Source organism: Theobroma cacao, chromosome 9 (genome assembly GCF_000208745.1).
Source record: "Theobroma cacao cultivar B97-61/B2 chromosome 9, Criollo_cocoa_genome_V2, whole genome shotgun sequence".
NCBI classification, from domain to species: domain Eukaryota; kingdom Viridiplantae; phylum Streptophyta; class Magnoliopsida; order Malvales; family Malvaceae; genus Theobroma; species Theobroma cacao.
This window is the reverse complement of record NC_030858.1, coordinates 9416793-9429556: the sequence shown is the minus strand read 5'-3', so window position 1 is coordinate 9429556 and position 12764 is coordinate 9416793. Positions and strand designations below refer to the sequence as shown.

The window sequence follows — 12764 nt, the reverse complement described above, 5'->3', positions numbered from 1 at the left end:
TCACACACCGAAAGGAGTTTTGGATAGCCTCGATCGGCTTATGAGAGAATATATATAATATATATGGTCCTCATGCTTCTATTGGAGTCAGAGGTGGACTTTAAGTATGTTGTTTTTCTCTCATAAATTTACTGGTTATAGATTACAATCTTAGGAGTAAAGCACAATTTTTAAGAGTCCAATCTTGTTGTCTCTGCTTTGGCTGCTTGCGGTAATGCAGAAGTAGGGTAATTTAAAACCATTGCATTAGCATATAAAACTGAAATTTACAAATTTCAGCTTTTAATCAACATTGTTGATTAACCCTGTACCAGAGAAAAACATTAATTGTTGATTAACCAAATAAAAAGTGACCACAAAATAGTGATGTAGCTCAGTTTGCGGTATATTGAAAATTATCGACCAAATCCTGTAAGGGGAAAAACAAATACTACTTAAGCTAGCTTACTTTTAAAATACTAGTGGCCACTGGCCAGATCATTTCCTATACGATACGTTATGGCTTATTTTCATTCGTATTGGTAGCTTTTTCACACAAAAGGGGTTCTTCCAAGTCAAGTTTATAACTTGTCTGCAGAGACCAATCTATCAGAATTGTCTTCCTGGTTGATGATTTCTGATCATTTTGTGACTCTGGATCTGTTTTTCTATTGATCACTTGAAGGTCTTTGGCCTTTCCCCATAGCACAACATATAAGCCACCAATTACACCAACTGCACCTATCAGGCTGAAATGAAACAGAAACAGAAATTAACCATTACAAATACCAGGATATGAGAAGATAGGAAATAAAAATAAGAAGAAACTTTGTGGAGAATCTGGGATTTATATCCTTCATGTTGTTAAAATCTAAAATTATATATTTACCTGCCCAAATAAATTTCCTCGTGCAAGAGCAAAGCAGCCGATATGGTCACAATGACCGTACATAAAGGATTGAACATGGCAGAGAAGAGGGGGCCTCTTTGTGCAATGCACCAGGCTTGAACGAAAAATGAGATCCCGGATCCTAAGATTCCCTATGGATATGGCAGTCCTGGTTAGTACTCCATAAGGATGTAATTTGCATTGTATAAAGGTTAGTGACCAGAATTCTTCTTTCGGTTGGAAATCAAAGTACATACTGCAAGGAGACAACAAAAAAGCTCAATATTGGAATGAAGTGTCCATGCTTCCAGGTCTGGTTCTAAAAACAGTGTAACTGCTGCTGACTGCAATGTTCCAAAGAAACACATCCAGGAGGATAAAGAAACGAGGTCAGGGTAGCTGGCTGAAGTAGGAACCTGTCAGAAATTATAATAATATATATTAGTGATTGAAATGTCAGACAAGTGAAGAGAACTATTGGATCCAAATACCTGCAAAATCAGCCAAAGAGACCAGCAAGAAGCGCTTCCAAAGAGAAATAGACAACCCAGCAACCAGTGCTCGCCTTCCGATCCAAAAATAGATTTTGCTGGTAAAGATTGTGCGTTAAGTAGCTTGGGGCCCCTAAGCAATGCCATGAAAATGGCTCCAGCGACACAGATCACCGTGCCAACTATTTTGGCAATACTTCTCAAGCTTCGAATATTCACCTTTTCTAATCTATAGATTTACAGAAAAGGGGGAAAAAACAAGAAGAAACGGTAAATGAATATTTCTATGCGATGGTTGAGGAGACATACTTGTTTTGAGCAATCTCGTACCCAACAATCGATGCCATTAAAAAAGTGATGGCGGGGACTAGATTAGCCATGGCACTTGCCATTGATGAAGTGGCCAAATATAAACCCTCATAGTAGATATTCTGATTGATTGTCACCCTGTGCCAGGTCAGTGCAAACAAGAAGAACTGTATAAAGATTTGACCTTAGGAAAACGAACTCAATTTCATATATCCAAAGTAGGAAAAAGATATAGATAAGAAGGAAAAGCAAGGAAAATAGACTCAGAAAATTACCCGATTAGTGAGGCCAAAAACATCAAAGAAAAGCTTCTTAATCCCATAGAAGATCCACCTGATATTCGCCTGCATACAAAGGTAAGGTGAGATGATTAATTAATATACATACCATACATGCTTGTTTGAGAGAGAGAGTTTATAACTCCATATATATGTTGAAAATCGTACCACCTCGAGACATAAGCTATTGGTGCAACTGCCAAAGTTGCCACGGCTTGCCTGTAAACTACAAGGACTCGAGGACTCATTCCTTGCAACAAAGCAGCCCTTGTGGCGAGTGCAACGCCTGCATAACAGATCTGTAATCCAACCATAGCCATTGCCGGCTTGTAATCTTCCCACCCACCCATATCTCTATTGCCCTTGACAGCGATTTCGTTCTCTCTAATAACAATAACAGATGTGAGAGAAGGGGAGAATAAAGCCAGCAAAACTAAAAAAAGGTTGTTCAAGTGTTGGCAAAAGTTGTGATGATCCTAGCCATAAAAGGGCAGTAAAATAATTATTAATTTATCAAATATTAATTTATAGAAATTTTATTGTAATAACTCAAAGTAAAAAATTTAATTCAGAGTCGTGGGAAATGGGAATTTTTTTATAATACAAACGAGAATATTGTGCTAGGTGCAAACATGGTGATTAAACTAGTAATTGAAACAACAGAAATTAAGGAGCGGAATATGCGAGTACCAGCTGAGTTGGGGACAAAGATTTGTCGATTCAAGCTGAGCTAGTATCTGTTTTTCCTAGATGAGCGAGAGTCCAACCCCAGATTAATGACCTATCACTGCCAACAGAGACCACATGCAAATCCACGTTTCAACTTCGTCAGTTCTGCCAAGCAGCAATAAATTATCGGCTTTCGCCACATGCAAACACTGTCATTAAGCCTGCCTGTTCTTTTGTCTTCAGATTTCGATAACCAATCCAAGCCCAAATCTTAAAGACCTAATAATAATAATAATAATAATAATAATAATAATAATATTATTATTATTATTATTATTATACCCAACTAAATAATCAGAACATGAAAAGGTATCTTTGAATGCAACTGCTAAGAGCGTATAGGTGACTCCCGAGTGGGATCTTTTATGGTCGGCTAATTTATTTATCAATTATTAGTTTGTTAAAAATATTTACGGCACCTTTGGTTCAAAGAATGAAAAAAAATGCAATAATTATCTTGTAAAATAGATTGCTTGTTTTAAAGGATCTGCAAGGACTTATCTAGAGTACTCGTTGAGATTGGCAATGAAGACAGAGCTCTGCGCAATTTATGAAGGGGTGACAACTGAATATCGGGGAAACTAAGCTTGAGAAAATTAAGGAGAGAAGGGTTCAGAGACTATGGAGAGATGATAAATTTCAAATGGGAAGTGAGAGTTTCTTTTATGCGGTATGGTGATTATGCTCTTGTCTCTTTTAGCTAATAGTTTCTAAACTTCCTCCTATCTGTGAAGGTGGGAAGTTGAGTTTAACTTCTGTTTTGTGCCTACTGGATATTGAAAGGTGTACTGCTGATTTTAGGTTTCACCATCCTCGTGAGATGTGTAAGTTGTAATGGTTTGATTATTAATATAAATGATTTATTGTTTGAGAAAGAAAATATAGAAGGGTGAAGAAATAGAATAAAATAGTTATTATATAATATTTATAAAAATTCTTGAACTATTTAAAAAAATTCAAATAATTTTTTATTTTTTTACGTTAAATTAATACTTTGTATTTTTATTTTAAGTCAAATAAACTTTTATTACCTATGATTGATTAACTATATTTAATCAAAATGTCACTTGTTATTCTATGCTACATGACGCTAATGTAGTATACTGACATGTTATAATAGATGATAATGTGACATACTGACTTAACATGATAACATGATCATATGACTTTTACATCGTCTACATCATTGCCATGTCAACATCATGTGAGTATAAAGTAATAAATAATTTTTTTACCTTCTCCATAGTCTTTAGGAATTAATGATATATTTATCTAGTTTATACCAATAGACATAAAAATAACAGAAACAACAGCAATTTACCATCAAGATCAGTCATAGTCAAATGCAGGATGTACATAGTTAAATCTAGTAGTAAAGTGCAACTTTCCAAGTAAGATCAACCACAAAATAACAATATGGTCACCGAGGGTCATAGAATGTAGATTACAATCATAATAGGTCCTGCCTGAAAAGGTAATGATAATGTGACATTACTTGCATCCGCAAGACATGAAACAATTTTCAAGATTCCAATGAGGCCCATCTTTTTGTACTTCATATTGCATTGTTGATATGTTTTTGATTACTAACAATTTATCAGCCGTTAGTTATAAGAATTTATTAGATTCAAAATAAAATATATGGGCTTAATTATATGTAATAGAAAAAAAGAACTTATTTAAACTTTCTTGAATAGTTTATGGATTTTTTCAAACATTATACCAATAGTTATTATAATGTTTGGTTAATTGGATTGGAATATATAAGAATAGTATTAATATGTTTGGTTAGCTCAAAGCACAAGATTGGAATAAATATAAAAGACTGATTTATCTTTTTATTAAAATAATCATAATTTATTATAAAAATATTATTTTATTATAAATTAAAATTTTTATTTTTGATCAATTAAAATTTTAATACTATTTTCATTATAATTCTTTCGTTTTACTCTCTATTTCTTCTTTGTCTTTTTTCTCTTTTCCTTCTTTTCTTTCTTCTTTTCCAATTGATCAGTGATAGAATATGGTATCCGACAAAGCACCTAGATGCTGCTAGTGACCAAATCCAACCACTGGCACATCATTATAACCTTGCAATGGGAAGATTGAGCCGCTTAGACCTGAGCCAGTGATGTGCCATCGTGACTAATAGCAATAGATTTAACTATTTGGCTCCCCTCATTGGTCTTTTTCAATCAAGTTTGACCATTAGAAGCCCATTTTGTCACCTGCAACAGTCATAACTTTTGGTTTACGTAATTTAGTAATTTTACAACCATCGATGATGGTTGAAATTTGGTCGTTGGCTCTATTCGCTCTCCTACGCTTGGGATAAATTTTTTTTTTTTTAGAAATAAAATGTTCCATAGAATAGTATTTCTATTGCTCAAGTTAAAAAATAGCTAATACCATGGCGAAAAGAAGAATGGCCATTTTGATTAAACCCATAATAGACTTTTTGATCAGAACGGTTATTCCTCCTCATAATTTGAACCAAATTAGAGAACGGGCCTTCATCTAGAATAGACACGAAATAGAATTCCCATTCCATTGAAAATTTTCGGCTTCGCTTTTGGTGTAAGTGGATCCCTCCCCATATATATATTTTATAGCAATGCTACATGTTACGTGGTTTGAATATGATAAAATGATATTTTTATCTATATTGAGGGGCACGGTAGCAACACTGCATGTCATGTGGTTTGAATATGACGAAATGATAGTTTTATTTATACTAAAAAGCATAGTTGTTAAATCGAGATACTATCATATATCGAAATCTTATTTTTTTTAACAGAATTGAATATTATAAGGCATAAATTGGAATGATGATTATTATTATTTTAATTTAAACTCTCAACATATTTCTTAATAATATAAAATTTTAAATAAAATATATATTTTTTCACATTAATTTATTAATTAAAAAATAACATGTTGAAATTAAAAGGAACTTGAATTTTTTTAGTATTTTTTGTTTAAAATCTAAAGATTGAAACTCATAAAATGTAATTTTTCATGTTTCAACTCAAAAAAATAATAAAAAATAAAATTTTTGATAATTAATTAGAATTAAGCTTTATAACAAAAGTGTATCAATTGTATTATACGATATGCCCCTATATCGTAAGATACGTATTGTTTGTTGTACAATACGCTTTCGATACTTGATAAAATGCGATATAGCTATAGATACGTATTGTTTTTTATTAGTATTGTATTGTAACATATTGTACTATATGTATCGCATATTGTACGATAATAATAACTATGCTAAGAGGCACAGTAGCAACGCTATGTGTCATGTGGTTTGACTATCATGAAATGATATTTTTATCTATACTGAAAGGCGTAGCAACACTAAATGCCATGTGTTTTGATTTTGATATAGACTAAAATTATAAGGCAAATGTTTTGATGGAGTAAATTAAGTGAGGTACCTATACTAGCGATAGTATCGCTGGACATTGTGCACAATGGTGAGAGCACATAGCTAGCAGAGGGCATGGATAATGATGCTAGCCTTGTGGCTGAAGGATGGCACAAGTGTTTATCATAGTCATTGGCTTGAGCCACTGTACCACTTTTATACGAGTTCACTACTTGGCATACACCCTAGATAATTACGGTAGTGGATAATGGCACTATCCTTGAGATAAATGTCATCAGGACTTATTATGATTATATAGTACTTCACTAGCATACTCCACTGCATGTTTATGATATAGTTGTTTTAATTGATTTTGATAAAGAGTAGTTGTTGTAAAAAGTGAGGTGTTTATATGGCGTTATGGTTGAGCTTTGGCTATTTTTAAGTTATAAGTATTGGAAAGCACTTAAATGTTATAATTGCCTCCATTGATTTGGTTTTAAATTAAATTGCATGATTTCTAAAGGAAAAATGCATAACTTTTAATAAAAGCCTCCTTGTTAAATTGTCTATTCCCTTTGTATATCCCTTATTGAGTTTATGCTTACCATTTTCAAAATGCATGTTTTGACTTTTAGATTAAAGAGTAGCTAGATCATAGAGTTGGGAGTTCCACCCGAATATGTCAGTTGGTAGGTAACTATGATGGCCTTCAGTAGCCACTTTGTTGGTCCCTATAATATGTGCTAGAGGGGGTAAATAGCACAATTTGGCTCTTGACAAGATTGGAAACTAATTTTCAGAACTTAAGAAAACAAAAATAGAGTATAAAATGCACATCAATTTAGAGTGGTTCGATCCAAGACCTACATCCACTACCTTGATTATCCAACTAAGGATTTTCTCACAAACTCACTAACAACTGGTGAAATTCATAAGCTTCCACCAAGCTTTTACAATGGCTTTTACCAGGCTCAGTCACAACCGTTTACACTAGTTTTTCACGAGCTCAACTAAAACTCAAAGTGGTTTTCCAAGGCTCAACCACAACCTTTAACAATCAAGCTATCCCAAGCTTGAACAACCCCTTAGAGTGACTCCCTCACTCTAAGAATACAAGAGAAGTAGTAAAAGAAAGTACCTATGATCACTGGATGATCTGATTGGTACAAGATTGAGTGCTAAATACAAATGCAAAGAGTAGGCGTTTAAGTGCAGACAAGTACAGTGAAACTTTTCTGGTTTTTCTAATTTCTATAGCTTAAATCTCATTCGAGGCTTCCAAAAACTTGTTTTTAATTGTTGAGAGACCCTTTTATACTTGGAGATGCAACTTTGATGGCAGTTTGACAATATATGGTCGTTGAAAACAGTTAAGGATGAGTTCTAGTCGTTAATCTATCTTGTAGTGCTCTAGTTCAAATTGCAGACAGAGAGCTCTTAGTCGACTGATTTGATGGACTAAGTTGATTCTGTTTCTGGTTTGCAGATCTTGGCAGAGAGCACTTAATCAACTGACTTGGTCGACTAAGTTGGTTCTGTTTCTCAAAATCTTCAGCCCACCATTTCTCCAATTTGAAACTTGGTCAACCAACGTTTTTCTTTGTTTCACCAATAAGCTTCCTCCTTGTTAGACTATTGCATCTTGTTATTTTTATCCCTTTTTTTTCTTTTGATATACTCTTTGAAGAGTTTAATTAATTAATTTCATATATTAATTTCCTGCACACTAAAGTAAAGGTATTTGACACAAATGAGCGGGAATATTTTGCTATCATCAAAAACATATAGAGTCAACATTCTCTATCTTTTATTTTATATGATCACAAAATACTCCATGATTAAGAATGCAATGTCTATGCTCAGTATGAATGCTTCAAATCTTTATGCATAATGAGGTGCTCTCCCTTAGTCAATGCATCTACTTTTCTTTCCATAATATTAAACAAAACCAAAACTGAGCATCACACACATAAATTAAACATGAAGACCTATTTAACTCTATTTGATTTAATATTCCTTCTCTCTTTTTTTTTTTTTCATCATTAAACAAGATATTCAAAACTCCTCCTTAATGAGTGCATCAAGATTTTATTTTAATCTTTAAATCAAACTTTAATGAATGAGAATCATAAGCACTCATACACCTAAGTCATTCAAGCTTATAGATATAGTTTAATAACTTAAAGAGTCAAGCTTGTGTCAATGTAAGAACAAGTATATGAGAGTTAAATAATTTAAAGAAATCTTCAAGAATTACTCAATAAAGCTCAAGCAAATTTGATCATTTTGTCATAATCAAAACTATAATAATTTTAAAGCTAACACACTTTTCACCAAAGTCCTTTATTGTACGAGTACTGCGTTGGTCTTTCGACTATTTGTGATATTTGTGCATAAACTGGTCATAGCCACAAGGTGGCATATATAATTTGAGGATTTTATGTTGATGTATATATTTTTATATAGGTGTGGGCACGTAACTAACTGCTTTGCCACACTATATTGAGGGTCACTTGGACCCATATGGATATATTCATTGTGATACTACACTAGGTGTGTTATGCATGTATTTATACGTGATGTGTTAATACTTGGTGCCATGGATAGCAGGTACAAGTATGCTATGACCTATCAAGTTATAAACTATAAGGTTTGCATGGGTCTAACGAGCCCAACCTGTTGGGTCCATGTGCCAGTGACGGCCAGCAATGGTTAAGTGACAAGGACAGGCTCTGGGGACGTAGGTCGAGAAAGGTCGGGCCTAAGGGGGACAAAGAAAGGGAGAATAAAAGAAAAGAACAAACGGGAGGGAAGGCAATCAAGTTAGTTATATGATTAAATTTACCAATGAAATTATCGACGCAAAATTTTTTTGGTACTCATGGTTGACATTTGATTGATGTATGACAATACTTTCTCCAACGGAAAATTAGTCAACATTTTGAAAATTTTGATGGTAGCCTTTTGACGTTTAGGGTAGGCATTATCGACCAAAATTTCGTCAATATTTCCATTGTTGTGTTTTAGACCCTTGATGCTTCATATTCCATTTACCAACGGAAGTAACAATGGATTATTTTGTTACCAAGCGTGATTGACGTTTGATTGATGTCTAAGTTTACCTTTCAAGATCAACAAAAATCCCGTTGACAGTTTTGTTGCTAATTTCTTACTCTAGATGCTTTATTTTTTATTTCCGAATGGAAGTTAGCGACAGATGACTCCGTCAGAAAGGGTGATTGATGTTTGATTAACGTTTGACTTTACTTTTCCCAACTGATGAAAATTTTGTTGGCATTTTCGAAATTCCATCAGTATATCCATTGCTATGTTTCTATCCCCGAATGCTTTATTCTACAATTATTGACTGAAAATAATGACGGAGTATTCCGTCAGCAAGTGTGATGGATGTTTGAGTTTACCTTTCCAATTGACAAAAATTCCATCACCCTTTTTGGAAATCCCATCGGCACCTCTGTCAGTACTTTCTATATCAACAGATATAGTATATTATTGGTAGGCTTCGCTCTAACAATAAACATCGATCGAGTACCGATGGAAGATGTTTCGTTGGCATTTTTTGTCGCTGTTCTACTAGAGAATTGCATAGATGTTATTCGTTACAATTCCATCGTTAATCGATTGGCATTTACCAATAGAGTATTATTAACGGAAACATTTCTGTCAATAAAGCCTGAATTTTAGGTAGTGTTCTTTGAATTGATTTACCACATTGTCCAAGTTGTCGAATACGTCTTTATTCCACTACTTTAGAAAGGAACATCCACTTGAGCATCTTTTTTCACTTTCGATCAGAAACCCAATCTTCATTGAACATCTAACAAAGTTCATTCATCTAGAGACTACAGTATTGAAATTTTTATCCTATAGCCAACAATTAAGAAAAGTAAAAAGGGCATGGGTCCTAATCAATCACTTTTGAGATTAAGGGTGCATTCGTTTTATATAAAATATTTTTTGGAAAACATTTTCAAGACTTATACTTGTTTAGAAAACGAAAAATTTATTCTAGATATAAAACATTTTATGAGTCAACAGAAAAAATACCAATTAACCACGTAAAATGTCTTACATCTTTGAGAGGCGTAAGACATTTTGCAGGGAACAAAAAAACTACTCTTATACTAAGCTTAGCCATATAGGTTTGATGAATATGAATATTTAACTTAAAATATTATAAAATTAAAAATATTAATATTTAACATTAAAATATTAACTTAAAATATTAATATTTAAATTATTAAATATTATTAAAATTTTAAAAAATTTTTTAATGAAATCATTCAATAAAATTAATATTTTTATTTATAAATTAAATAAATCTTACTAATAATTATAACAAAAAATATTTCAGTGACCATAATTTAATGAATATACATTTATAAATATAGGTTTTGAATGTTTTACATAATTGATGAATATTGATATTTTTATAACCTTATGATAGAAAGAATAATGAGATGGAAATTTTGTTTACAATTAGAGCTTACTTTCATTATAATATGTGGTTAAATACTTTGAAAAATATAATTATTCATTTTTCCCATTTTCATTTTCATTCTTAATTTTAATGTGAAAACTGAATGGCACCATTGTTTTGTAATCAACTCCTTTATCATTTTAACACCCAAATAACTTCACCAGTGATGGTACAATATTTTCCACTAGATGATACAAACAATAAAAAATGCTTTCGACAATTTATCCGAATAACAAAATACTTTAAATTTTTATGTAAAATATTTTACATAGAAAAATTGTCCTTCAATAAGTTATTTTTCGGTTACTAAACGGACTCTAAGAGAATAGGACATGGTCTGAAATGGTGTGCTTTAGTTCTTTCTGAGATAGATTCTATAAATTGAGAATCCATTTCGGGGACTCTAAGAGTTGATTCAATCTATTTTTTTAACCTGGACCAAACCATGTAAATTGTTACTTAGTAAAGGTTGGTGTGTGAATTCTCTTTTATCAACGAAATCATTGAAGGCTTCAATACCAACACTTTCCATGTTGCATCCTTTTCTCTTATCATTGTTGTAGTTGTTGAAGTCTCTTGCGCAACAACAATTATTGGGTCTACATACTAGACCTGATAATTTTGAACACGACACGAAAAGATATGAGTTTAAGCATGTTTGGGTTTAACCTTAACATGTTTCGTGTCTTAACGTTTCAAATGTGCTTAACACGTTTAAAACACATTTAAATATGATTAGTTAAAGGTGTAAACGTGTTTTCCTGTTTACAAATATATTAGAGACACGTTTATTAATGATATGTTAAAATTAATTTTCTAAGACTATTTTACTCTTATTGTATAATTTTAAACAAATATTTTAAAAGGTTTTCTTAATTTCATAAGGGTAAGAAAGTAATAATATCCAAAACCTTAATTGTTGTGTTGATTTTTCTTTTTATTTAGATGAGCTGCATAAGCACACGTAACAACACGATATAAGGCACATTTAGCTTTCTTTCTTTTTTGGTTCTAACCCATTCCATTTTCTTAATACCTTTACTAGTTATTTCACCGTTTCTTCTCTTTTTCTTCTTTCCCGCTGATTATTTCCCAATAAGAAAATCCCAAAAATCCCAACGTTAAAAGCCTTCTCCTCCAATTGGTGGTACAATGGTTGTGTTTGACAAGTTTGCTTTCTTTTCAAAATTTTATCAAAATGTTAATGATTTGAATTTATGTCTTTTACCAACTGTGGTTTTTTATTTTGGTTGATTTTAATTCAATATTTAACTTACTGAAAATTATATGTATCTACTATTTAAAAAGTTAAATTCAAATTTTAATTTCATTCTCTATTAAAAAGAAAAACATTTTATTGGAAACAAAAGAAGAATGAACTTAGAGTAGAGGTAGAATTATAAAAAAAATAAAAGTTTATGATTTTCTTGGTTACGAAATTAGTGGAGATTCAGGAGAATATTAGTTTTGATAGGTTAGTGGTGCACAGTGCACTCTTGTCAAACCCTGCTCTATAAAGTAATTACGGTGTCATTCACATACTCGATAGAATGTTTGTATATTGAGAAAGCCCGAGAAATTGACAAAAGACGATATTGCCCCTAGAAGTACAATTAAGTCGATTAAACATTGAACAAAATAAAATCGAGATCTTAAAGATGAAAATGAGAATGTCACAGTCCAGAGATGACTCAAAATGGTAATTTGGAGTTCGAGGTCCGATTTGGAGTCAATCTGGAAAATTGACCGGTTAGGGGCAAAATGGTCATTTTGCAATTTGAGGACAAAATGAAAATTTTTAGAAAAGATTTTCTTAGCCCCATTTGACGTGTTTGAGTATGATATGAGTATTGAAGTACAATTGGAAGATTTAGCAGTTAAAAATATGAGTTTTTGGTATTTTTAGAGTATAGGGGCAAAATGGTAATTTTACCACCCAAAATCGAAAATTTAATTTTTGAAAGGATTTTGATCAAATTTAATTATTTGGAGTGTGAAATGAGTGTGAGGAGTGAAAATTATGCATTATGGCAAATTTTCAATTTTTTGGGCAAAAATATAATTTTTGAAAAGTTCAGGGATAAAAGTGTAATTTTAAAAAATTTACTCTACCAAAATTTTGGAAAAATCTGAAAATTTCACTTAAAACTTGGATAAGTCAAAGGGAATGAGTGGTGGAAAAAGTAGGACAAGTGGATGGCTAGAAAAAAAA

General features: G+C 32.2%; 1 protein-coding gene across 2 annotated transcripts; it reads right to left on the bottom strand.

Moving 5' to 3' along the window:
* LOC18589077 (WAT1-related protein At4g30420) lies at positions 378-2382 on the bottom strand. 2 transcript variants are annotated; one of them, XM_018127831.1, is made up of 7 exons: positions 2115-2382; positions 1944-2012; positions 1690-1806; positions 1360-1588; positions 1126-1284; positions 869-1020; positions 378-728 (listed from the first exon to the last, which is right to left on the bottom strand). In XM_018127831.1, the coding sequence occupies exons 1-7, from the start codon at positions 2294-2296 to the stop codon at positions 497-499; spliced, it is 1140 nt and encodes a 379-aa protein (XP_017983320.1). In that variant the 5' UTR covers positions 2297-2382; the 3' UTR covers positions 378-496. The 2 variants fall into 2 exon arrangements, with proteins under 2 accessions (XP_017983320.1, XP_017983321.1); XM_018127832.1 differs by having other exon boundaries at positions 2118-2382.

Bases quoted from the DNA above. Each gene is read 5' to 3' on its own strand.
- LOC18589077 (XM_018127831.1), bottom strand. From the start codon at position 2,296: ATGGGTGGGTGGGAAGATTACAAGCCGGCAATGGCTATGGTTGGATTA. The intron at 2,013-2,114 runs GTACGATTTTCA...CTTTGTATGCAG, and splicing joins ATAGCTTATGTCTCGAGGTG to GCGAATATCAGGTGGATCTT. The intron at 729-868 runs GTAAATATATAA...GTTTCATTTCAG, and splicing joins GAGGAAATTTATTTGGGCAG to CCTGATAGGTGCAGTTGGTG.